At 35.5% G+C, this 27,463-nt stretch overlaps 1 protein-coding gene across 1 annotated transcript in view; it reads right to left on the reverse strand.

Annotated features, from left to right (window-relative positions):
• Positions 1-770: 770 nt before the first annotated feature.
• Positions 771-27,463, reverse strand: part of LOC150100010 (scavenger receptor class B member 1-like) — a 135,795-nt gene continuing 109,102 nt past the window's right edge. Inside the window, exons 10-13 of the mRNA XM_090402579.1 lie at positions 17,651-17,724; positions 17,361-17,415; positions 7,092-7,247; positions 771-1,730 (exon numbers count right to left, since the gene is read on the reverse strand). Of these exons, the coding sequence (XP_090258705.1) occupies positions 1,653-1,730; positions 7,092-7,247; positions 17,361-17,415; positions 17,651-17,724 (363 nt within the window). The 3' untranslated portion in view covers positions 771-1,652. The remainder of the gene's footprint in view (positions 1,731-7,091; positions 7,248-17,360; positions 17,416-17,650; positions 17,725-27,463) is intronic.

Consider the following 27,463-nt stretch of genomic DNA (forward strand, 5'->3'; position numbering starts at 1 on the left):
TGACATCTGCTAATGCCACACACATGCCCTAAATGAAAGTTTAATTACATTTATAAATTTATTTATAAATTTAGAACCGAAAAATTACTCCTTTTAGAATGTTTTTTTTTAACGAAGTCAATACTTATTCACAAAACATTTGTTTTTAAATATTTACCAAGAAAAATATTTATTTGTTCTTTTATTACCTCTTTCATTATGTATTAATGAAAATTAGTGCTGATATCCAAAGTGTCATCTTATATCAAGCAATGAAACTACTTTTATTACTGAGTTAACTTTCTTTGGTATATGATGCTAAAATGATGTGTCATGGCAATGTCGGTTGTCAGTATTGAAGAGGAAAAATATTCATCCTCTGAGTGGTCTTCTAGTCACACCAAGTAGTTCTGGTTCATCACTCTTATACCTTTCAATTTAGCAAGTCCCTTAAGTCTAGATACTACTTTTTTTGTGCAGTTCTCCCTTGTTTGCAAGTCCCAATTCCTCAGACCACACAATTAATGCCCTGAGCTCAAGCTGTTTGTTGGTCCACATTGTATGAATATTCTCAGGCCAGTTTGTTTACATGGCATAAACCCAAAAGTTCCATGAGGAAAAAACTGTCACAGTATAAAACAAGTTAACTTATATTCAGTTGATAACACCCTTTAATATTATGGTCATGATTTCCTTTGTGTAACTAATGAGCTGTCCCCCTTTTACAAAAAAACACCCTTCTTCATCATAAAATAAGAGTATTTTCAGGGAAAAGTTACAAAATAATAATAAACTATGGCACGCAAAATATTTTATTTTGACAAAGTTGAATGACAGGTCTGGTTACTTAAAATTAAAAATTTCAATTTTAAGCACTTACTATTGTCAAATTGGAATAAAAGCATTCCAGAAACAGTCTTGTAAAATTCCCTAAAAATCAATGATTTAACAAAAATCTATAAAGTTACATTACATATTGAACAACTTTTCATTAACACTGACATTTTTAGATTAACAAACATGACAGTAGGCATACTGAATCTGTATAAAAAGGACTATGCAATTGAAAGTCAAATACAGTAGAGTAAAATCGACACATCTGAAAATATCAGCCAATAAACGAAAACATTAAGGATAACATTTACCAACACATGCAAAAAAACAGTTTCTGAGCATAATTATGGAAGCATCAAGCTGCATGAGAATATTTCTTTGGCTCTTCAAAACAGAAATGTTTCCAAAATAACAATTCTACTAACAATATACAGCTTTTGTTGTCTCTTGCTCCTCCATACGTATTATTTTTTTTAATGTACAGTATAGAAACTAGTCCTTTTTCCAAAATTTTTTTAAATCTATACAGCTTAATAACATGACTGTAGATATCTAAACAAAAAAGCAGAGAGCCTCACTAGTACTATTATTACCTGTACAAGAAATGTATCACAAACAAATGTATAACTAGATATCTAATCATACAATTTTTTATTTATTTATACAAAATGTGCATACTTGCTGATGCACATTTATTTGGAAGATCCCCATGTCCATCTTTTAAAATAATGATTTTTTTCAGTTTTTCCATAGGTATACTGAATCTGTATGAAAAGACTTTATACAATTTATATTTATATACAAATTTAAGTAGAGGATTTTCAGTATCATATGAAAGACTATTTGGGCGTAACATCTAAACAAATATTCTCTGCAGGTTTCTCCTTTTGTACAGCAGTATATTTCTTTGAATGTTTCTACAACAATTAGAAAAGATAAAATTAGAACATTTTCAAAAACAGTTAAAAAAAATAACCAATGAATTTTTTTTTGCTTGTTTAACAATTAAAAATTTATTAATTTTTGTTCTGATTTGAACAAAATATCTTGAAATTAAACTCCAAAAGGAGTTTATATATATGGTTATATATAAAGTTACATATATAATGGTAGCCTAGCAGAACCATAAAAAGTGCTTTTTGAATTCCTTTTTTTTTTTTTTTTTTTTTTTAAATAGAAAACTTGATATGTTGATTAATGTACAATATGACTTATCCCTTCACTCTGAAACTGTATAAAAGTCCATTGTTAAAAGTCCAATAACAGTGGTATAAATGCACTGACAAAAAGTAATATTGCTCCATGGAGGATAAATTTAGGTATCCCCCATATCCAATAATAATTTGAACAGTTGTAAAAAGTTACAGAATTACTGCATGCACTATGTGCCAGCATTCTTCAAGTATATAAACTGCTTCATATGTTGAGCCTTATGGAATAAAGTAAAATGTGCCTCTTCTATTCACAAGATGTTTGGAAGCTAATAACTATCTATCCATAATAAAGAATTCCAAGTGCAAAGGATCATTAAAGTCAATTTCAGGATCATCTTGAATTTTAGAGAACTTTAATAGCCTAATCCCCCAAACCCCAAAATACCTTTCCATGTTTTCTCTGCTAAAAAATTTTCTTAATTGATTGGTATTCTCTTCTGTAATTGAAGAAAAAAAAATTGTCCTTGATGCATTAACAGTTAGATGTTTATTTTTGTAATAAATTTTCATACATTCAAAATGATAATATTTTCAGTTAATTAACTGAAAAGAGAACTGAAGAAACTTGATGTAGTTGAAATTTTGTTACAAAAAAAGAAAGAAAAAAAAAGAGTAATTGCTAATGCCAGAGGATTAATTTTAGATATACTTGCATTAACAATGCAAATGTATCTAAAATTAATCCTCTGGCATTAGCAATGTACTTATTTTTTCTCTCTTTTTTTTTTTGTAACAAAATTTCAACTGCATCAAGTTTCTTAAGTTCTCTTTTCAATTTTTTCCCTACCAGTTTGCACATCTATAGATAGTCCTCCTGTATTGAACTCAGCAAAAAACTTTATAGAATTATTTATCATCCTGTTTCCACGTAGGATCCTGTTCCTTGAAACTTATCAAACAAAAAAATTAAATCTGTTTTTTTGCGAGTAGCTATCATAGGCGATATATACCATCTCAGTTTGTTGCCACAGTACTTAATCTGTTATTCATCAAGACTAATATTGTCCAACCATACATTTTGATAATTTCAGACACTTCTAATTGCATCCAATTGAACTCTATCTTGGTCTTCCTCTGGTATTTTGCTAACTTTTCCTCTCCCATTTTGTTTAAGTGAACTTGCCCACGTTAAATAGCTTCTGTTCATACATTTTTCAAGAGCAATAATATCAAGTGTCCTTTCTAACATTCATTTTTAATATGATTCTGCCATTAATGCCATCTGTTCTGTAATTTTTCTCAGAATTCTCATATCAGTGGTCCTAGTCTTTAATCAATTGTTATTTCTAAACCAGCTCTCAGATTCAAAATTAGATAGAATACTGTTTTGTATACTGTTTGTAAGTGTTTTTGTCTGACTTCTTATTCCAAATAAATTTATTCAACTGGTTCCCCCCATACCAGTTTTATTTAATCAGGGAAACAAAACTGGAAAAAAGAACATAATGAAAGTGCAACTTGGGATGTAAAGAGTATTGCAAACAAAGAAAAGGAACTTAATGAACAACTAAACAAAGCCAATGTAATCATCATCATCATCAAATTCCTGCCATGTACCATCAAGGGGTGTACAGGATATGATAGTACTATATGAAAAAAAAAATTACATCATTACTAACTTCCTATCTACAATTTTCCTCCAAATCAGTCTTGTTACTTGTCAAGACTCCAGCATTATCAGATCTTATATTTCTATCGTCTAAGGCACTTTGTACCGTATCAATCCACCTAAATCTTGGTCTTCCTCTGGGAAGACCAAGATATAGGTGGCAACTTTTTGCTGCCAACCTGGCAGAGAACAATTGTTTTGCTAATCTTTCTTCGCCCATTCTGTTTAAGTGACCATACCACCTGAGATTAGCTCTCCTAACGCATTCCTGGATGCTGACAATGTCAAGTTCTTTCCTAATATCCTTGTTTTTAATATGATATTGCCATTAATGCCATCTGTTCATGCCTATAATCTTTCTCAGGACTCTCATATCTGCGGCTTCTAGTCTTTGGTCAAGTGTTTTACTTCTGACCCAGCTCTCGGATCCATAAGTTTGAACACTGTCTTGTATACAGCTAATTTAGTGTTCCGACTAATTTCTGTCTTATAACATATGAATTTATTCAATTGATTTCCCACTATACCAGCTTTGCTGATTCTGTTGTCTATTTCTATATTGAATTTACCATCTTCACTAAAAATTGTGCCTAAGTAGCTGAAATGTTCTACTTGTTCCACAGGTTCTCCACTCACAACACAGTTGACATTTTCAATGATTCTGCCTATTTTCATTGTCTTTGTCTTTTTATTGCTGACCTTTATACCATATCTATTACAACAGCTATTCAATTTAGTCAAAGAATCTTGCAGACTTGTAGCAGATTTATTTAGAAGTATAACATCATCTGCATAAAGCAAACAGCTGACATTAACATCTCCAATTTTGATATCATGTTTAATACCACTTTCCTTCATAATGTGATCCATATAGATAATGAATAACAGAGGGGGATAATGTACATCCTTGTCTCACACCAGATTTAACATTAAACTATCTTCCTGTACTTCCTTCAATTCTAACTGCTGACTTACAACTCAAATAAAGATTAAGTATTGCTTGATATAATGCCCCATTGACACCGTATAACTGTAGCATATTGAATAGGCTTCTCTCTTGGCACCTTGTCATATGCCTTTTCCAAATCGACAAAACTTAAATACAGATCTTTGTTATATTCCCATGCTTTCTCGACTATTTGTCATAAAGTGAAGATCTGATCCTGACAGCCTCTATTTGGCCTGAATCCAGCTTGTTCTTCACCAAACTTTTCTTCCACAATTCTTCTCAACCGTTTCTCAAGTATACTTGCATAGGTCACGTAACAATAATCAGGGCATATGCACCAGAGAAGATGAAAGACGAAAACAGTAGTGTTGCATGGTGATCAGCATTCATTTTAGAAATTATGGACTTTACAACCATGTTATAAATAACTATTTTAATTTCCCAACGTTTTGACCTTCATATTAAGGTCATCATCTGGAATATATACAAATATACAAAGACAAGCTGAGTTACATTTCACACAGTAAGCTACAGAAACAACGTGAAATGTTGTGAAGTGGTGACACTTGTGAAAAGGGCAGAATTGTGAAAACTGACTAATAAATCATCTTTGCTGAGTGTTATGTTTTTAATTTTGTTTATAAAGTGTTGTGTGTTCTTTATATAGGAGGGGGAATGACCTACCAACTCCTTGAGTGTTGATGCTAATTTCTTCGCTAGGTGATAATTAGGGCTGTCTATTCCTTTTCAAGAACAAATTTCTGCCCAACATTACGGTCCTCTTTATCCACGTACTATGTTCCGGTTACTTCGTGTGGCAAAATGAATTTTACCTACAAAAAGAAGGTATGGCCATGGGCTCACCACTACCCCCCCCCCCCCCCATTGCTAACTTTTATATGGAAGCTTTTGAGCAAAGTGCTCTTGATTCCCTTTTCTTTCCCCTCCAAATTTTCCCAAAATTCTGTATCTGACAATCATCTCCAACAAGGACCAACTTTTCCTTTTTTCGTTGTGTCAGTTGCTTTCTCTAAAGCAACTTCCTCAAAAAAAAAAAAAAAAAAAAAAAAAAAAAAAAAAAAAAAAATCCTCACTTCTACCTTCTGTGGGACCATAGGCACAAATACGTCTCATTCTTCAGTTTTCCATTCTGATATTTGGTCCATATCATTCTACTTAATATTGCCTGCCATTCAAGAAGATTAGCCTCGTATTTAGTGTTAAATACTATAGCTACTCATTTTTTCCCTAATTGTTATTGCCTGAATTTTTGTATTTATTGCTTAGAAATATCCTGCCAGTTTTTATCTTTTCTGTTTCAGTCACCCCTATCAGGTCAATCTGGTACTTATCCAATTCTTCTCCTAGCTCCATTTCTTTGCCATTCAGGATTCTTATGTTGATAGTACTGACCTTGAACTCTGGCGATATTCAGCTGGGGTATGTTTTAGGATTTGTTCCAGTAGCTGACTTTTTGCCGTTTGCCCGGTTCCCTGGTGAAAACAATGGGGGGGGGGGGGGGGGTTAACCAGGTGATGCCCCAGCCGACATGAAATTCTGTCATGTTGTACCATCATTTTATTTGTGGTTTAAGCCAATAAGAAAGAATTTGGTCAGCTAAATCCCAAATTGTCAGCCCATCCTCGTTTATTCAGTATCCAGGTAGATACCTAACAGGGTGCACCATGAGAAGGTGAGGATTGGACATTAGGTCAGAAGCTCTAGTCAGTTCTCTGCATTCTTTTAAAGGCTATGTGGAGGTCTCCTCTCAGTTATACAGCTTTGACCTTAAGCATCCCAAAAAAAAAGAAGATATGCAAGCAAAAATGGAAAGGGCTGAATATTATTTTAAGTATATACATCAGCAATGTATGTATTGTTTTGTATTTAATGTAATCCTGACATGTACCCTCAAGAGTGTACAGGATGTTTAATGTCATCAAGTAAAATTAAGTTTTTTTTTTTGTTTAAATAGTGCTTTTGCTGGTATTTAAGCTTGGTGTGAACCGATTCACCCCCCCACACACAAAACACTATTTAGTTTTGTCTTATTCAGAAAGTAACACTGAATTTACTCTTCTTTTTAGTGTGAATTCCCCCCCTCCTCTCACAAAAAAAACATTGTAAACCTTAATACTAAAGGTAGGGTATGGGGAAGGTATATCAGGTGGTTTGGGCGATTTATAGCCTCCCTCAATGAGTCAAGGACTCATCGAGGGAGGCTATAAATCTCCTTCTCTACAAACCAAACAGGGGACTTTTTTTAAGCCATTAAATTTTCCAAATCAGTATGGTATTAGCCTCCCAATAGTCAAAGACATCCATTTAAAAAGGCATTCACAAATAACATATCGGACATAGTGCAATTAAAACCCACAACCTGTTGATTGGAGATGCAATTCACTGAGACAACTAGGTAAGCATTTGTTTATCACTGCACTTTAAAAAAAAACTGAATTACTAATAAATAAATTCTCAAGTAACTTTATATTAAATATATGCTTACATGTGTCTTGAAAAAACGGATGGCATATATAATACCAAAGGTGACAATTCCACCTCCAATAATAAGCAATATGGCCGATGCTATCATTGCATACCGTGGCAGTTCTTTTGTTACAAATTTCAACTTCTGTGCTGTTTCCATGTTAATTGATGCAGACTGTAAATATTTGTAAATAAATAACAAATCACTTAACAAAAATTAAATATAATCACTCTCTTAAATTATTAAATAATATGAGTATATATATATAAACATTTTATTTTGATTCTCTGCATAATACTCTTGTATGGTAAAGAATTATTGCAGAATATACATTAAATGGATTAAACTTGTAAAAATATTTTCAGGATTCAGCCAAATCTCGTTGCCATCTTTAGTGCTGAAGTCTAGGATTTCATGTTTTTAAATATACATGATTATCTTTTCTGTGTTTAATTCCTATTAGAGCAACATTTATCATATCATTGTGCATTTTAAATTTTAAGTGTTCTATTCTATTTTGCATTACCTTCATTTCTGTAACCTAGTCTATAGCACTGAAGACTATGAGACTTCAGTGAAATTTTAAAGTGAAAATAATATTTAGTTATAATATAATAAATGTTTATATATATTTAAAACATATGGGAGTTGGTTGCTAGAGAGCCAGACGGTCGGTCGTATTTTCAGGGAGCTTCCGAAAGCTAAGTATAATTTTGAATGAAAATTAGAATATAGGTTAAAATCATAACGTAATATTGTCTAATTTTGGTAGTTTGTTGTGTATGTGTGATTTTGGTGCGAATTCGGTTATTTAATTCAGTATTTAACGATACGTTTCATAGATTTGAATATGGCGCCAATGCGATGTAAGATAATGGCGTCCAAAAATACAACGCTAATGTTCAAAAACTATAATGTGAGAGAATTTGTCCAATGTGATGTGTGTGGAATGTATGCATTCCCGAATGAGGCTGGAGTTTGGATTGAAAGTGATAGTGGTGGGAGAATGTGCAGAAAGTGTAAGCAAAGTGAGGAGTTGAAGTATGTGTCAAGTTGTGAGACAGTTATGGTTGAAGAAAGCCAGAATGAGAGTGAAAATAGCGGATTGATAGGGAATGGCGATGTACAAGATGGCAACGAGAGCGCTGATCTAAGAGTGAGAGCAACTATACAGAAAGAGAAAATGGTTTGAATGATAAAAAAAATGAGGAATTATTTGTAGGAAGTGAGATCGCTAGGTTGTGCGCAGCGGCAATTAGAGCACCTGCAAAACTCTTTCCAGAGTGATTCGGCTAATGTAAATAAACAGCGTAAGAGTGGGAGAGTTTCTGAAATGAAGGAAAGAGTGTTCTATGGTGACTCGTTATTAAGAGGAGTGATAGATGGGAGTGTAACTAAATCGTACTTAAAGGGTGCAAAATTTGTAAGTGAGAGTATTAGAGTGCAAAAACAGAGGGTGAAAGAATTAATAATTGTGGCGGGTACGAATGAATTGAAAGGTGATAAATCTTTTTATGAGAGAGGACTTGAAAGTATTGTTAAAGGTAGCGAAAGAAAATAGTGACAGAGTTAAAATGGTGAGTCTGTTGCCGCGGTATGACAGAGAGGAGTTTAGAAGGGGGGCCATAATCGCAAATGACATTATGCGCAGGTTATGCAGATGGTGTGGTGTGGAATTCGTGGACGTGTGGAATGAGTTTGATGGGCGAAAGGACTTATACAAGATAGATGGCCTGCATTTGAATGGACTTGGTGTGCGGAGACTGGAAAAAGTGTTGCTGAATGAAGTGAAAATGGATGTGCAGAACCAGGGAAACTAGAACTACCAAGTAGGGGGGGGAGGTGGATATGCAAACTTCAGTGAGACAGTTGAGTGTAAAAATGTATATAATGTACCTGAGCCAGCACTAAGGACAAAAAATGGGAATGGGACATTTAGAATAACGCATCAAGATAGGGGTGGGACAAAGGGATCACTGCATTTCATGTATACTAATGCCAAGAGTATTAGGAACAAGAAGGAAGAATTTTTGGCCTTCATTGGCTCTTCCTTGCCACAGGTTACTGGCATAAGTGAAACATGGCTGACGGAAGATGATATAGTTAGTGGGATAGAATGTGTAGGTTACAGTGTGTTTAGGAGGGACAGAGAGAATAAAATGGGGGGAGGGGTGTTATTGATGATAGCTGATGAACTGCAGCCAAGGAGAATTGAAGTTGTATTGCAGGATAGTGAAAGGAGCTCATTTGAGGCCATTTGGTGTGAGATTGAGACTGGCAGAATAAAATATACAGTTGGGTGCTGCTATAGACCAGGTGATGGAATAGATGGTGGAGATAGTATGCATAAACAAATTGATGAAATGAGTGGAAGGAGGGTAATTATTATGGGGGATTTCAACTATGGTAACATTGATTGGAAGGAGGAGAGGACACATGTGAGGAAGGAAATAGATTTCATTCAATTATTAAGGGATAACTATATGAGACAGCATGTAATTGAAAATATTAGGGGTGTGAGAGTGCTTGACCTGGTAATAGCATCTCACAATCTGACTAATGAATATGACCATGTTGCCACCTATTGGTGAGAGTGATCATAAGGTCTTGACCTGGGAGGTAGCTAAAGGTGTGGAATTTTTCATTAAGACAGGGTATATGTGGAATTACCATGCTGGAAAGTTTGACAAGCTTAGGAGATTGCTTGGATCAGTGCCATGGCATGTACAACTGCAAGGACTGGATGTTGATAGAGCATGGGAAGTGGTCAAGGAGCATTTACAGGAGGTTATGGCTGATTGTATACCTAGGGTCCGAATAGTAAACCAAGTAGGGGTTAAATGGATGAATAACACCATTAAGCTTGAGCTGCAAAAAAAGAAACAACTGTGGAGGGAATTTAAAGAAAGGGGTGACCTGCAGGCACACGAACGGTATAAAGTGCAGGCCAGAAGGGTAACGAGTGTGGTAAAAACAGCAAAAGCCGATTATGAAAGGAAACTAGCTATGCAAGCAAAAGAGAATCCCAAACAGTTCTTTCAATATGCTGCAAGCAAGAAAAAAACTGTACGTGGCAAAATGATTTTAAGGAATGATGATGGTAAAGAGTTCACTGAACCAGTCGATATAGTGGAGTTACTGAGTGCGCACTTTGCAAAAGTATATCATCCAGGTGGTGACATTGAAAAAATGAAGGAACCATTAGTTTATATGGGAATTGTGATGAATGAAGTGGAGGTGAATTGTCTATTACAGAACCTTAATGTGAATACATCTGTGGGATTGGATGGTATACCGGCACGGGTCTTGCGTTAGGCGGCTAAGGAATTATCAGTGCCCTTGACCATGTTGTTTAATCTGAGTCTCGGGTCTGGTTTAGTCCCGAAGGCATGGAAAGAGGGGAAAATAGTTTCACTGCATAAAGGAGGATCCAAGACTATGGTGGCAAATTACCGACCGATCAGCATATCAGGAGTCATTGTCAAGGTGTTGGAAAAAGTAGTCAAGGGAAAAATACAGGAATGGATTGATGAAAATGAGATACTGTACAGGGGACAGCATGGCTTTGTGAAGGGTAGATCATGCCTCAGTAACTTGCTCAAGTTTTATAACAAGGTGACGGCAGAACTGGATAAGGGAAATGGGTTTACAGTGATACTGCTGGACCTGGCAAAAGCGTTTGACAGGATACCACATGGAATTCTAATCCGTAAACTACAACATATGGGAATGGATAGAGGGTTGGTGAGATGGATAGGTGGGTGGGTGGTTGATGGAGAGATATCAAAGAGTAGTTTATTCAGGAGTAGAGTCCAAAAGACGGCCTGTGACTAGTGGTGTGCTGCAGGGCTCTGTTCTTGGACCACTGCTGTTTAATCTGTTCATTAACGATATAGGGAAGGATCTAAAGTGGAACAGTTCATTTGTTCGCTGATGATGCAAAGTTGGGTAGGGCGATAGTGAATGCAGAAGATGTTAAAGTCTTGCAGGATGACTTAGATAGATTGGAGTTCTGGGCTAAGGAGAATGGATGTCAATTTAATGTGATAAAATGTAAGGTTATGCATTTTGGGGTGAAAAGATGGCAGCAGTATACCACATTGGTGGAACTGTACTCCAAGAGATTGATGAGGCCAGAGACTTGGGAGTGTTGGTGGATAGGGAGATGAAGTTTAGGGGGCACATTGCAAAAGTAGCTAAATCAGCCCATTAACTCACTTGGTTGTTGAAAAATACCATGACGAGCAGAGACAAGCAAGTTATTGTACCTCTGAACCGAGCCCTGATAAGACCTCATCTCTACTACTGTGCCCAGATTTGGTCACCTCGGTTCCTTCTTGATGGGGAGGAGGTGGAGAGGATCCAGAGGCGAGTGACTAAGATAATAGCAGGTCTATGGAATGAACCATATGAGAACAGGTTGAAGATTTGTGGGTTGCAGAAACTAGTTGATAGGCGGAAAAGGGGAGATATGATTGAGACATTCAAATTGCTAAAAGGATTCTATAGGATTAATTCAGAGGATATTTTTGAGATCAGGACTGGTGGTGGGAGAACTAGGGAACACCTATGGAAGCTGGGCAAGAGTGTGGTTAGCAGGGGTGTTAGAGCTGGGTTCTTTACTTTTAGAGTGGTAAATGAGTGGAATAAGCTGCCAGAGTCTGTTGTGGGTGCTATGACAGTGAGCGATTTCAAGGCAAGGTATGATAGATACTGTGAGAATGTCGAATAGTTGTGTGGACATGATGTTTAGGGCCTCCCTCGATGAGTCTAAGGACCCCTGGAGTAGCCTGAAATAATAATAAGAAATAATAATATATCCCACTGTTTCAGTAACAACGGGAAAATGTTTAATAGAATTTAAAACAGTCAAATTCAAATTGCTGCAATAATTTGACTACTGGGCCTTTGAAATTTTTGAAGTGAATAAATTGGTTTATTGAATTTAGCTTTATAATAGGCTGTATTAAAAAAGGCATTTCAGGTGCATCAACATTTAGAATCCATCTTTCTTTGGAAGGCAACTAGACATGTTTCCTAGGTGATATCTGGCCAAGTCTATAATGCAAATGTGTGTGTGAAAACTGAATTGTGTCCCATGAGCCTTAGATGTCTCCACTTTAAAAGGAACTCAAAAATCATTTGATAATTTAGATTTCTATCAGTAGCCCATGATATTTTCTATACATCATCTTCATAGTACAAGGACTTGAATTCCATAAGCCACTGTCTCAGAAAGCTAGTCTTTATTGTTTTTAAGTTGATGACACAATAGCAGAACTATTTTCTCCAATGTTTTTATTACTTTCTGGTCTCTTACTTTTGCCTTCAGTTCTACACCATTTCACAAAACTAAAAAATGTATTCTGCATTCCCTTTAATCTATTACCATCATGAAGGGTGAATTTATATAAATTATCCATAAAAATAATTCAATAGGAAAGACAAAAATTTACAAAAACAGAAAAATGGTCAGCACTAGCAATGACAGCACCAGACTAACTTGTCATGATATCACGTCAGTAACGTAATCTGGTCTCCAACTTGTCTTTGCAAGATAATTGTTTCTTAAATAACAATATTAAAAAGCCTTTTCATCATGTAAATGTTCAAGTATATAATACACTAAGTTAATTCATGTTGTGAAAATAAGCTAAAATAAGAAATGGTCTTTAATCCATCTATATATTACACACACACATTCAGAACTATAAAGCAGGTGATTAGGAGAAGCTCTGTAGTCAACATAAGTGCACTGGAATGATGAGCTGTGCATAAAAAAGTTGACAGTGTATGGGAAATGATAAGGCAATACATAACTGCATGTCAAGAGTTAGGCACATGGAGTACATAGGTTGGTGGACAGAAGGAAAAGAGAAGATATGATAGACCTTCAAGTTAGTTAAAGGATTCTATCAGATTAATACAGAAGAAATTATATAAAGAGTGGATGTTAAGAATGAGCAGCTATCCCTGAAAGTTGTATAAAGATGTGAAGGATGTAGGGAGTAGATTTTATTTTATTTTTTTTTTTATACCATGCAGAGTTGTTAGTGAGTGGAATGTATTGCCAGGGTACACTGCAAATGCAGGTGGTGTAAATAATTTCAAAGCTCATTATGATAGACATGTTGCTGGTTGAGTGGGCCTCCCAGGATGAGTTAGTTGACTCCATGGAGGTTACTACCAAAATAATAATAAATCTAGGTCAAAGTGTTGAAAAAACTGGTCAGCATGAGTTTGTAAAAAAGCATCACTTGTTTTAGCAACCTGCTTACATTTTACGATAAGGTAATGAATGTGTTGAATTAGGGAGATTCATATACAGTGATATTCTTGGACTTTGCAAAAGGTATTTGAAGATGATTTACTATATGACAGGTTGGTGCATAAGCTGCAGTATTGTATGATGGAGCAATGTCTCAGAAGAGACAGATAAGCAGTGGTGTGCCTCAAGGTTCTGTTTTTGGCATCCTGCTGTTTAATTTTTATTTCTTTATAATATTTCATGTAAATTGGAGATTTTCAATTTTTATTGATGATGCAAAGTTAGATAGAATTATCAGGAGTAGTGTTGATATTGATTCTCTACAAGAGGATTTGATTAGACTTTTAGCTTAGATAGATGAACAGGTTTGTAGTTTTAATATTAATAAATGTAAGGTGATAAACTTTGTGGTGCAAAGATACAAGGCTGCGTACTCTACTGGTGGCAATATGATTCAGGAACTGAATGAATTCTTGTCTTTATTACACATGGGGTGTAATAAAGACAGTGGAATAAATTCCAAGAGCACATTGCAAGTGTGAAGAGCCTGCAGTGATTTAAATAGGCCATCACAGTATGGGAAAAAGATGATGGATTTCAGCTTAACGTGGAGAAATGTAAAGTTATGCATTTTAGGATAAATAGATTACAAGCGGTGTACCACATTGATGGAAATGTACTCCAGGAAGCAGATGAAGCTAGGGATTTGGAGGGGTAGACAAAGAGCTGAAGTTTAGAGGACATATTGGTTGCTAAGGTAACTCAAGATTACTTGGCTACTGAAGGAAAGTTAAGGAAGTTGTTATTCTTCTTTATAAAGCCTTGATACATCCACATCTGGATTACTATGCTCAGGTGTGGGCTGCTGGGTTTCTTGGGGATGAGGAAGTGGTGGAGAGGATTCAGAGGCAAGCAACCAAGATGGTGAATGGTCTGTGGAATGTTCCCTATGAGGATAGATTGAAGGTGTATGGACTGCAGAAGTTTGTTGATAGGTGAAAGAGGGGGATATGATAGAAACATTTAAGTTACTTAAAGGATTTTATAGGATTGATGCAGCAGTTAGCTGGAGGCAGAACAAATTGAGTAAAAGTGTGGTTAGTAAGGGAGTGAGGACTAGATTTTTCACTTGGAGAGTTGTGAATAAATGAAATGCTGGAGTTATTTAGTGTTTTGTCCATTAATGGGTTCAAGGAGAGATGACAGAGCATGTGGATACATTGGGTCTCTCACAATGAGGATTTGGACTCCATGGAGGTGCCCGTACAATAATAATACCGATGATGATCAATATCCACCAAAATTTCACTAATATATACGCGTCTTTAAATAAATGCATTCAAGCATATGTTTATGTGCATGCATGTATGCGAGTGTTTATATTAAGGAATTAAAGATGCAAGTGATGTGTGATCACATGATGATTTTGGGAGTGACATCTGATAGTTTCAAAAACTTGCTTGAAAGCAAGATAACTGCTTTCACCACCCCTTTAGCACTAATATTTGTTCTAACCTCTACCCCAAGCAACAGCCTAATTCTTGGCCATCTCATGCAAGAAATTCTTACTCTGAGCTTTGCTTTCTTTTGCAATAATGTATCTACTTTATTAGATACTGAAAATATCTAATCAAGTAGACAGTTAAAAATTTATATTATTTGCAATCATAAAAACGTTGCATGGGTCACAATAGCAAGATTCTTCATTCCAGTAGAAGTTTATTATCTTACATACTTGCAGACTGTTTTTCAGTTATCATAAACACTGTTCTCTGTAACCATTCTTTAAAAAGTTATGTAAATGTGCTCCCAAGTAATAAACTTTTCACATACACGTCATGTGTCTTAACATCTGAAGTTACTCCTTGATGTTTAAAATAAAACAGATTGTTTCACTATTAGAGTTTAATATAAGTAAGGTGGTTTTTTCTTTTTTTTGGAAAAGAAAAACTACAAGGGCTGTTTACTATAACTATTACAGTAATCTTATCTTTTTTTGGAATTATTTGAATTGGTATTCACAAATTATGCATGAAATATTTTCCATTTTAGTATTATTCTTAAAATCAGAATAAAAAAAAAGTCAAATTTTCTGAAAATTAAAGTAAACAAATGAAAGCATGCTGTCATAAACAAGTTCTATTTATAGAAAATCAGTTTTGAGATTATACTGCAAATATACTAAACTATTTGATTGCCTGCAGCAGAAATATTTAATTATGTAATCTATTCAAAAATGGCATCTAATCCACTAAAGGTTATCTGGCTGGCATGCATTATTGATCCATAATTAGACATTCAAATTTCTAATTTGCCTTTCAATTTTATAATATTGAAAGACAAAAAAAAAAAAATAATAATAATAATAATATTGAAAGAAGCAGTTACAATGGAAGTTCATTGCCACAGTCAAAACATACATACTATGCCTACCTTTTACCTCAATCCATATGTCTGGTATGTGGTAAAGCATTTCATTGTGTTTATAATGCTTCAGTGGCAAAAAGGTATTTCTAAACAGTATCAAGCAAGACTCAGTTTTAGATTGGAATGGTAGAATTTTTTTTGCTCTCACTAAACAGATGAATAGTTCTGAGAAGATATAAAAATGAAACATATGGCAACAAATTATAATTTAGGATGGAAGGAATAAAGAAAATCTTTAATAGAAGACGTTGCTACAATTCAACTGCATTCAAAGGTTGCAAGATTAGTTTTTCCTTTTTTTTTGGGGGGGGGGGGGGGTAATTAGAAATTTTTATTTTAGAATTAGATTACATGTCAATAAAATTATGGTGTATTTATTGTTTTCTTCTGTTTACAATTAAATATTAATCTCACTACATATATGTATGGAAATTTCCCTTTGCAACTGTTCTTTATATTGCAAAGAGAAAGAAATTTCAAAGAAAAAAATTAATAAAAATAGGTCAAACTTTAAAGAAAACTTTTAGGCATTTCTATCAAAGAACCTTTTCTAAAACTGTATGGGGGTGCAATATCCAGGAAAAGGAAAGTCACTAGTGGAGTGCCTCAGGGGTCTGTTTTAGGGCCATTACTATTTAACTTGTATATTAATGATATTGGCAAAGAATTGGATGGAGATATTCAGTTGTTTGCAGATGATGCAAAGTTGGGACGAACCATAAAGAGTAGTGAAAATGTTGTGGCCTTGCAAGAAGACTTGAATAAATTGAGTGATTGGGCAAGCAAATGGGGATGCAAGTTCAATGTTGCAAAATGTAAGGTTTTAAAATTTGGAAAACAAACATGGGATGCAGAATTTATGCTTGGTGAGAATATATTGTTAGAGGTAGAGGAAATAAGAGATCTGGGGGTGATAGTGGATAAGGATCTAAAATTTAGGGGACACATTGCCAAAATTGTGAAGACAACACAAAGACTTCTGTGAATGATGCGGAGGACACTGACGTGTAGAAGTAGGGAGATTCCTGTTCCATTGTATAAGGCTTTGATTAGGCCACACATGGACTATTGTGCCCAGATTTGGTCACCAGGTTTTCAGAAGGATGAAGGGGTGTTGGAAAGGGTCCAAAGGCAACTGACTAAGGTAGTTTCTGACTTCTGGAATGTTGAGTATGAGGAAAGATTGAGAAGATGTAATTTACAGAGTCTGGTGGAGAGAAGGAAGAGGGGAGATATGCTAGAGACCTACAAGTTGGTAAGGGATTGTTATAAGATCAATGGTGTAGAAGTTCTAGAGAGAATAGTGGGAGATCAGGAGAGAACCTGTATAAAGAGGGTGTGAGTAGGGGAGCGATAGGCAGATTTTTTTCGTGCAGAGTTGTGAATGATTGGAATGCCTTGCCTGAGAGTGTGGTGTCTGCAAGGAGTTTGAGTGTGTTTAAGACACAGTATGATGAGATGCGTGTGTGATAAAAGGACCTCCCAGATGAGTCTGACTCCATGAGGTCTTGAGTAATAATAATAATAATAAAAATAATAATAAAAACAAAAAAAAAAATTTTTTTTTAAATATCTAAATGAATCATTTTTACCTCACTGTACCAAAATACTGGGTAATAAGTAACTTTAGGTAGATTCTTTAGCTCACTATAAAAAATAAAAGCAACAACAAAATCAAAATTAAATAATAACATAAACAAAATAAATATTAAAAATAGGATAAAATCAAAATTAACAAAATAAAATATATGGAGAATAAAAACAAATAGCCTGCTGTTAAATCAAAAAGGAAAAAAAAACAAATAAGAGGGGAAAAAAGAAGAAAAAAACATATTGAAGGACATATTCCAGCAGCAGTGGATTAATGAAGAACATTACTTACTCAAATTCTTTCATTCCTTCAACAGCTACATTCATTTGCATTTTTCCTTCTACATTTACAGGAATTCCCAACTCCTGTAATAAAATGAAAAAATTAGATCAGCTATTCTTGTACAAAGAAACCAATTAATATTCTGAAGATCTATATATAATCCTAGTTCAAGTAAAAGCAAACACCTTGAAATTAAATTTCATATCAAATTTATTTTTTATCCTGTATTGTATAGACAATGAATTGACAATGTATGTAAGAGCTTTGACTAAGAAGGGGGCATATATTATGGAACTCTAAGGCAGGCAATTATAATAGAAGTAGTCAAAAGGTACCTAAAGGAAGCTATATCTGACAATCCCAAGAATTAGGAGAATTGATCGAATGGGAGGTGGTGGGGGTTAATGGATGAATAATACTTTAAAACAAAAGCTAAATAAAAAGAGGATACTATAGATCTGATGAGATTCTGGAGTGCTATAAAGAAAAGGCCAAAGAATTATTTCATAATCTGATTTTAAGGAAGGAGCAGAAAAAAATTCAGATTATGAAAGCATTATCAGATTAAGCCAAAAGGAATTTAAAAGAATTTTATCACTATGTACAAGTCATAAGAATAACCATGGAAGAATAGCCTTGGTGAATGATAGAAAAGGTCAGATACAACAAATAGCAGAGTAGTTAAGTTATCACTTTAGTAAGACCTAGTCTAGCATAAATACTGTTACAACTACTTTAACAGTGCATAAACCTTTCATCTATTAGTAAATAATTTACAGCTTTCAGCACATACAAACCACATGTATAATGCACATATAGCAGCACTCAATGTTCAAAACATACCCCTTTTGCCTTCTCACATGCCTGAAGTGTGCGAGGCCACATGTTGATGGTGGCATGCACAACATCCAACAGGAAAATTGCCACCGCTCACTCTAAATCCACCTTTAAGGTGGCAATGCTGTATTGTTGTTTCTTGCAGGCTACTCTTTCAAGCTCTGATCAAAATGTGAAGTTCAGTGGATTCAGATTGGTACTTCAAGACAGCCAATCAGATGGTGATATATGGTTGGGCACATTCACCTCCAACCACTGTTGTGTGGTCCTTGTGTGTGCAGGGGCTGAGTCCAGTTGGAAGGTCCACTGCGTACTGTGAAACAAGGTGTTATCCAGGGGCCATACCCCAGTTCCAGTATGGTCTTGATACACTTCAGTGAAGGTTTTGATCCCTTTCTTGCAAAAATTCTACTTGGATACCTCTGGTGCATCACCCCACACTAAGCCATCACTGACACAGAGTGATGACCTCTGAATCCTGGGTGCTATGGCATATGTTGTGTGACCATCCAGGGCATATATCCGATTGTTTTGGTGGTTAAATGACTCTTCAATGGTGAAAATCTTCTCATCTGTGAAGAGGGTATCTCTGTGCCTGTTGTTTTTATACTACTGAAGAAGTGTCTTTGATTTTATTACCCTCTGCTGCATAAGTTGTGGTGTCAGGAAATGTCCAGTAGAATGACGATATGCTCTCACTCCAGGTCATCAGTTATGTTCTTTGGCAGTCAAATACATCTTCTGTATCATTATAACAATTAATAATAGTAAGATATACAAACATCCTACTATCTTGAGTGTTTTTAGCATGTTGAAAATAACATGTTGCTGTATTCCAATCTTGTGAAGTGTTATTACAGCTACACAGTTCTCAATCTCCCCACTACATGTTAATCCATATAGCTAGACAATTGTCTCTCTAATGATAAATGTGAATGTTGGCTGTGCACAGCATTAGGATACAGGAATGTGCAGAAGTTGTAGTAGTATTTATGGCAAGATTGTGTATTCCATGCAGGCTCATTAGCTCTCTAGATGCCAGAGGAACGAATAGAGGTAGATGAGTTAGAAGTATTTATCCTAGAAGTTACCCTAGTTAGAAGTATTTAGAAGTAAGTTATTACAAAAGCATTACTCAAAGCAGTTAGACTGGATAGTATATCAGCATGGGTGCTGAAGAAATATGCAAAACAGTTAGTGGTCTCCCTGACTAGGTTATTTAACTTTAGTCTCAGCACACGGAAGATTCCTAAGGAATGGAAAGAGAGCAAGACAATTCCATTACACAAGAGTGGTGTATAATGGAGTTGTCTATAATTCTGATCTATATTTCTCTACTTCAGCTAAGAATAAAGTAGAGAATTATAGACCAGTCAACAACCTTGGTGTGATCTAAGTATTGGAAAAGTTGATTAGGAACTACATCCAAAAAGGCAGGCAGACAACACTAGGATCCCCTATAGAGGGCAGCATGGTTTGTTAAAAAGGTAAGTCTTGCTTTAGCAACCTGTTTGTGCTCTGTCCAACAATAGAGTTGGATAAGAAGAGTAGATCAGTCTTCCTACTTAGTATCATCAGCAAAGAACCGAATATCACACAAGATCCCCCCCCCCCCCCACTCCCAATATCATTACATGTTAAATAACAACGGCTCAAGTTGTTTCACAAATGATAATGGTGGTGCTGAGTTTATGAGAAGAACAGTGACAATGGTATACCATTGTCGTATACTTCAACCATTGTTGTTTAACATGTAATGATATTGGTGAGGGGATCTTGTGTGATGTTCGGTTATTTGCTGATGATACTAAGTTAGGGAGAATGATAAGGAATATAACTGATACAGAATCTCTGTAGGCTGATTTGAAGAGATTAGTTATATGGGCAAATGACAATGAATGTCAGTTCCATGCTGCCAAGTATAAAACTATGCATTTTTGGATAGAGGACATTATAGGCAGAGTATTATATTAATGGGAATTCATTGGCAGTAGTAAATGATGCTAGATGGAAATTTGGGGGTTATTGCGAATAGTGAATTAAAGTTAAGGAATCACGTTACTATGTTGGTTAGCAGCTACCAAGATGATAAATATGATGTGGCCTATGGAAATGTGCATGTGACAGAGTGAGGGAATGTGGCCTTCAAAGTTTAAGGAACAGATAGAGGAGAGGAGATGAGAAAAAATAAAAGTTAGTAAGGGGATCTTGCAGTGCAGACACAAAAGAGATTTTGCAACGTATAGAAGGCAGAGGTAGAACTTGAGATTGTCTCCCTAGAAGCTGGTTAGTGGTGTTGTTAGGAAGCAAGTAAGGTCCAGGTTCTTCTTGTGGCATGTTATATGTGGAATGGGTCACTATATTGTGTTCCAGAATGGTCCTATTAAATGGACCTGTGGAGGTGCACCATCTTGTTGAAAGAGAGATTTATCACTCCCATAAAGTGCATAAATGGCAGATAAAATGGATGTGCATAGTATGTCTAGGTACACTTGATCAGTAACAGTACCTTCAAAGAAGAATGGTCCTATTAAACCCCTAGACAGTGGTTAAATTCAGCCGGGGACCAGCCCCAGAACTTTTTTATGCACTGGACCCAGAGAAATATGATAGGTATTTAAGCATGAGTGAAAATGAGCTCTCCCTCCCTCAATGAGTCCTTGAACACCCTTGAGGCCAGTTCCTTTATATTGAAACTAGAGGGGGCTACACCCAACCCCCTGAGTTCCAGACTGGTAGGCCAGTTCTCCTTTAATTCTGATGACTCGAATTTTGAAGACTCGACATTCAGGGTAACCCCTAAGTTACAAAACGTTTCAAAAAACGTGACATAAAAAACACTTATCATATTATACGTATATATAGGTAGATATACGGAGTCAATCAAAAAACTGTATAAAAATTGTAATACTAAATTTATACAGACATCAAGGGATGAATACAAGTTGCTTTTGCCTTCTACAATTACATGAGATACTCAAAGTGGTTACCATTAGCATCCACACACTTTTTATTACAGCAAACTACTGCTTGGGCAACATTGGCCAAAGTGTCCAGTGGGATTGCTGTGCATGCCATTTCAATTTCTTTCCGAAGGGAACCAGGGTAGCTGGTTTTCTACAATACACTGCATCCTTTAGAGTCCTCCATAGGTCCAAGAGTGTTAAATCAGGAGAATGTTGGTGTGTGTGTGTGGGGGGGGGGGGGGGGGCTGCACCTCTTCATCCTATCCACCATTGTCACTGCAAACTCTCATGTCTTGGTGGTAGTGCGCCATCTTGTTGAAAGAGAAAATCATTCATAAAGTGCATGAATGGCAGGTAAAATAGATGTGCATAGCAATGTCTAGGTACACTTGACCAGTAACAGTACCTTCAAAAGAAGAATGGTCCTATTAAACCCCTAGACAGTGGTTAAATATTCAGCCATGGCCCAGCCCCAGAACATTTCTGTTTTGTGACTTTTCTCCCTTTTCGGTAATTATGCCTACATTATTATGCTATTATTCAACAATTGTTTACAGTTTTGAATGTGTATATAAAGTCAATAAACAGTTCTTCTGATTATGAATGTTTGATGAAAGAGACAGGAAGGTTTGGAGCTTCTTGTAATGCGTTATCTTGCAGTGATTGACAAGCAAACATTACTGCAGCATAGTGTAGCAGAATTTTGACAGAGTTGTAGCGATATTTTGTCTTTTCTGGTTGACAACACTATCAGCAACAGTCAGTAACCAACAACAGAGCAGCAGGTTAGCAGTTGTTTATCAAGTCAGAGCTTGCGATTGTGAGAAGCACAAAGAAAATCATGTAATATTTTTGTTTTATGTAGGCCTATTATTTCAACTACCAATAAGTACATTTGTACCTTCTTTAAATGGAAAAATAGCTCTGATGACAGTGATAATACAAAATGAGTTTGTAATGATAGTTTGCATGTAGTTTCTGAAGAGAAAGAAGTCTAATGAATCCACAGAAACATAGGATTCCCATCAGTTGCAATGCAATAATATTAATATACGTTAAACAAAAGGAAAGATTTGCCGACTTGCTGACTTACTCAAAGGTAAATACAATTGGCTATTTTGCAAGGATGGAAGTCTGGGGTGAATAACATGTGCAGAGGTACAGATTCTAGGCACAGATTCTTCACATCAGGGTATTTACTTAGCATCAGAGTGGATTAAGTGGGTGTCCTCCCACAATGAATCTTTGGACTCCTTGGCGGTGTCACAAATTATAATAAAAATAAATGGATTTGCTGTTTTAAGGATACTTGTGACATAAGACTGAATAATATATGCACGTAAACACAAGAAAGATATTTAATTAACCAAATATTTCGGTCTGGAAATAGCAGACGTTTAAAACTGTTCTTGTAATTCCTCAGTGGAATTACAAGAACAGTTTTAAAAAATACAAGCTAGAATACTAACAATAAATCGTTAAAAAATAGAACATGCTGCGCGATGTTATATCACTAAGTATGAAATGGAATATTTTGAAGTAGAGACATGATTGAAAAAAAAAATAAAATAAAATAAAAAAATAAAAAATTAATGAGTAATCTTGATTAGACTTTCCCAGATTTTTGATATAGATATACAGCCATTACGATTCAGGTTGGGACGATGGAGCAAGGCCTCCACGCTTTCCTTCAACAAACGTTCAAACCTATAATGGGATCTATGCAAGAGGCGAGTCCTGAACCAATCCAGAATTTTCAGGTTTGTTGTGAAGAATGGGGGATTGATGTTCTTGGATTCTTTTTTTCAAGAGAACGTCCAGTCTGTCCAAAATAGGAGAGATCACAGTTGCAAGGAATTTGATAAGCTCCAGGAAGAGATAAAGTTGAGCGTTTGTCTTTAGGAGAAGGAAAATGAGAAGACAATTTGTTAATAGGTGAATAAGTAGCTGTTAAATCATATTTCTTTAAAATTCTTGTGATAGGTTCGATTAGTTTTGGCTCTTCTGATGAGGCATTTTATAATTCCTGTTTTTTGACATGGATGATGGGCTGATTGTTTAAGAATATAACGACTGTGAACGTTGGTTTCCTGTATATTGTAGTTGTAAGAGTATTTGAAGGCGACCAGATGAGGAGAACGTCTAAAATACATAACTGGTTGTTTTCTTCTATTTCCATAGTAAACTTTATACGATGATGCAAGGAATTGATACTGTTTAAAAAAGAAGGTAAAGAGTTTTTGCTGTGTGGCCAAATAGTAAAGATTTCATCTATATATCTTACCCAAATGGATGGTTGAGAGAAAACAGATGAGAAGAGGACTTTTTCTAAATTTTCTCATTACAACCTACAGATCTTATGGTTAGCTTTGATATAGAATCGTTATGTACCAATGTAGCTCTCAAGTTAACTTTAAAATTACTTGCTGACATCTTTCCTGAAGACATTATAAAACTATTCGATTTCGTAATACATTCTGGATATTTTGTATGTCAAAATAAATTTTACAGCCAAGTAAAAGGAACGGCCATGTTAATAAATAGTATCAATTCCTTGCATCATATAAAGTTTACTATGGAAATAGAAGAAAACAACCAGTTATCCTTTTTAGATGTTCTCCTCATCCGATCACCTTCAAATATTCTTACAACTACAGTATACAGGAAACCAACGTTCACAGGTCGTTATATTCTTAAAGAATCAGCCCATCATCCATATCAAAAAACAGGAATTATAAAATGCCTCATCAGAAGAGCCAAAACTAATTGTTCTACTTTTGATTATCTACAGAAAGAACTTTCTACTATCCAACAACACATGAAACTCTATGGCTTTTCTGAAAAAAGTACTCAACGTCTTCTCAATTCTTATAATCCTCCACAAAACAACAAAGTGTTAATACGTTGAGTGCCTATTCCTTATATCTCCGGTATTTCAGAACCTATCGCAAGAATTTTAAAAAAATATGATTTAACAGCTACTTATTCACCTATTAACAAATTGTCTTCTCATTTTCCTTCTCCTAAAGACGAAACGCTCAACTTTCTCTCTTCTTGGAGTTTATCAAATTCCTTGCAACTGTGATCTCTCCTATTTTGGACAGACTGGACGTTCTCTTGAAAAAAGAATCCAAGAACATCAATCCTCCATTCTTCACAACAAACCAGAAAAGTCTGGATTGGCTCAACATGGGATTGAAACTGACCATAGCATCTTTTGGTCCGGGACTCGCCTCTTGCATAGATCCCGTTATAGGTTTGAATGTTTGTTCAAGGAAAGTGTGGAGGCCTTGCTCCATCATCCCAACCCGAATCGTAATGACTGTATATCTATATCAAAAATCTGGGAAAGTCTAATCAAGATTACTCATTATTTTATTTTATTTATTTATTTTATTTTTTCCAATCAAGTCTCTACTTCAAAATATTCCGTTTCATACTTAGTGATATAACATCAGGCGGCATGTTCTATTTTTTAATGATCTATTGTTAGTATTCTAGCTTGTATTTTTCAAAACTGTTCTTGTAATACCACCGAGGATGATCTGCTATTTCCAGACCGAAATATTTGGTTAATTAAATATCTTTCTTGTGTTTACGTGCATATATTATTCAATAAATGGATTAATACATATTAAAGTGGAAGGGTCTAATCAATGCCAACAAAAGCAACTCAGAAAGAAAATTTATGAACATAGAGATACCAAATCTCAAAAAAGTGCAGAAGCAATTATTAGATGTAAAAGAGAGAATTCACTGCGACACATTTAAGAACAGAACTCTTTAGCTCACGAAATCATGTGTTGTGTGTTTCTCACACTGTGTATCATATTGCAAAGCATAATTTGTCTTTTTTTGTAGATCATTCAAAATTAATTGATCTTCAGATTATTAATGGGCTGTGGAGTAGATGTGGGTGTGTGCTTTACGTAGTAATGAGACATGCACTGAGATAGTAAATCATATTGCAAAACAAACGAAACAGTTTCAATAAGGTGGTGCTTAAGGGTCAAAGCTGTATAACTCAGAGGAGACTTCCACATATCTTTTAAAGGAATGTGGAAAACGACCAGGGCTTCTGACCGAATGTCCAATCCTCACCTTCTCGTGGTGCATCCTGTTGGGCATCTACCTGGATACTGAACAAACGAGGATGGGCTGGCAATTTGGGATTTAGCCGTCCAAATTGTATTCTTATTGGCTTAAACCAATATACAAAATAATGGTACAACATGACAAAATTTCATGCCGGCTGGGACATCACCCGGTTACACAAGGCTCCCGTTGTTTTCACCAAGGAACCAGGGTGAACAGTGAAAAGTCAGCTACTGGAACAAATCTGAAAAAACACCCCAACTCAACATCACCAGGGTTAAATATCGGTACTATCAACATAAGAAGCTTAAATGGCAAAGAAATGGAGCTAGCGAAGGAATTAGATAAGTACCAGATCAACATAATAGGGTTGACTGAAACGAAAAAGACAAAAACTGGCGAGATCTTTCTGAGCAACAAATACAAAATGTTATATTCATGCAATGACAATCAAGCAAAAGAAGGAGTAACCATAGTATTCAACACAAAATACAAGACTAATCTTCTTGAATGGCAGTCAGTCTCAAGTAGAGTGATGTGGGCAAATATGAGAATGGGGAACTGTACAATGAGACTTATTTGTGCCTATGGTCCCACAGAAGGTTCTACTAAGGTAGAAGTGGAGAAATTTTTTGATGCTTTAGTAAAAGCAACTGACACAATGAAAAAGGAAAAGTTGGCGGTTGTTGGGGATCTAAATAGTAGAGTAGGATATGATTGTGAGACATACAAAAATATTTTGGGAAAATTTGGAGAAAATAGCAAAGCTAATAATGGCAAATATCTGTTGGATTTCTGCTCAGGGCATGGCCTGGTTATTACTAACACCAGGTTCCAACATATAAATGTACACAAATTCACATGAAGAGAAGAGGCAAGGAATAAGAAGTCTTATTGACTATGTTATTGTTGATAGTGATGTTTTCTCCCTGGTGCAGGACACCAGAGTGTACAGAGAATTTGAAATTGGAAGTGATTACTATTTAGTCTTGAGCAGGATAAAATTGAATTTCATATTGAAAAGAATGATAAGAAAGTTTTAAAGCGAATAAAAGCTGAGCAGCTCTCAGATGTGAACTGTAGACTACAATACACAACGATTATTGAAGAAAAAATGGAAGAGTTTGAAAACAGGAATCAAAACTTGGAGATTCAGTGGCAAACTCTGAAGAAAATATTGATCGATTCTGCCAGAGAGAAATGTGGTGCGGTTGTCTGCAAGGATAAAAAAAAATCAGAACTCCCTGGTGAACACAGGAAGTTAAAGAGGCAGTGAAGGAAAAGAAGAAAGCATATCAAAAGTTCCTGGCAAATAAGTCAGCTTGTGCTCTTAGAGAATACAGAGACAAATGTAAGAAAGCTAAAAACTAGCTAAACAAAAGTTATGGGAGGGCTTTGGCAAGAATATAGAAAATAAATATCACGAAGGTGGCAAAATATTCTGGAGGTTGTTGAGGAAGCTTAGGAATTGAGGAAAGAGTACTGTAAAAGGAGTTAGAGATAATAAAGGTGACATGAAAAAGGGAGAAAAAGATATCCTTGAAGTATGGAGTAATTACTTTGAAAAACTGCTAAATGAAACAAGCAGTGATGACAGCACAGTGGTAAAAAAACACTGACCAGGCATGCAGTCAGGAATACATATCCATACTTGAAATAGAAAAAGCCATCAAAGGCTTGAAATATGGAAAGACAGCAGGAGTAGATGATATTCGACCAAAAATGCTGAAGTATGGTGGTATAAAAGTCTTACAGTGGCTGCACTGGATAGTTCAGAAAGCCTGGACAGAGGAACAAATTCCCGATGATTGGAGTAGAGCTCTAATAGTACCCATATATAAAAAGGGAAATAAAACTGAATGTGAGAATTACAGAAGTATTTCCCAATTGAGCGTTCCTGGCAAGATCTATGCAAGTATACTTG

This window comes from Typopeltis vanoorti, chromosome 13 (assembly GCF_054136105.1).
Source record: "Typopeltis vanoorti isolate ZY-2024b chromosome 13, IOZ_Tvanoo_1.0, whole genome shotgun sequence".
NCBI classification, from domain to species: domain Eukaryota; kingdom Metazoa; phylum Arthropoda; class Arachnida; order Uropygi; family Thelyphonidae; genus Typopeltis; species Typopeltis vanoorti.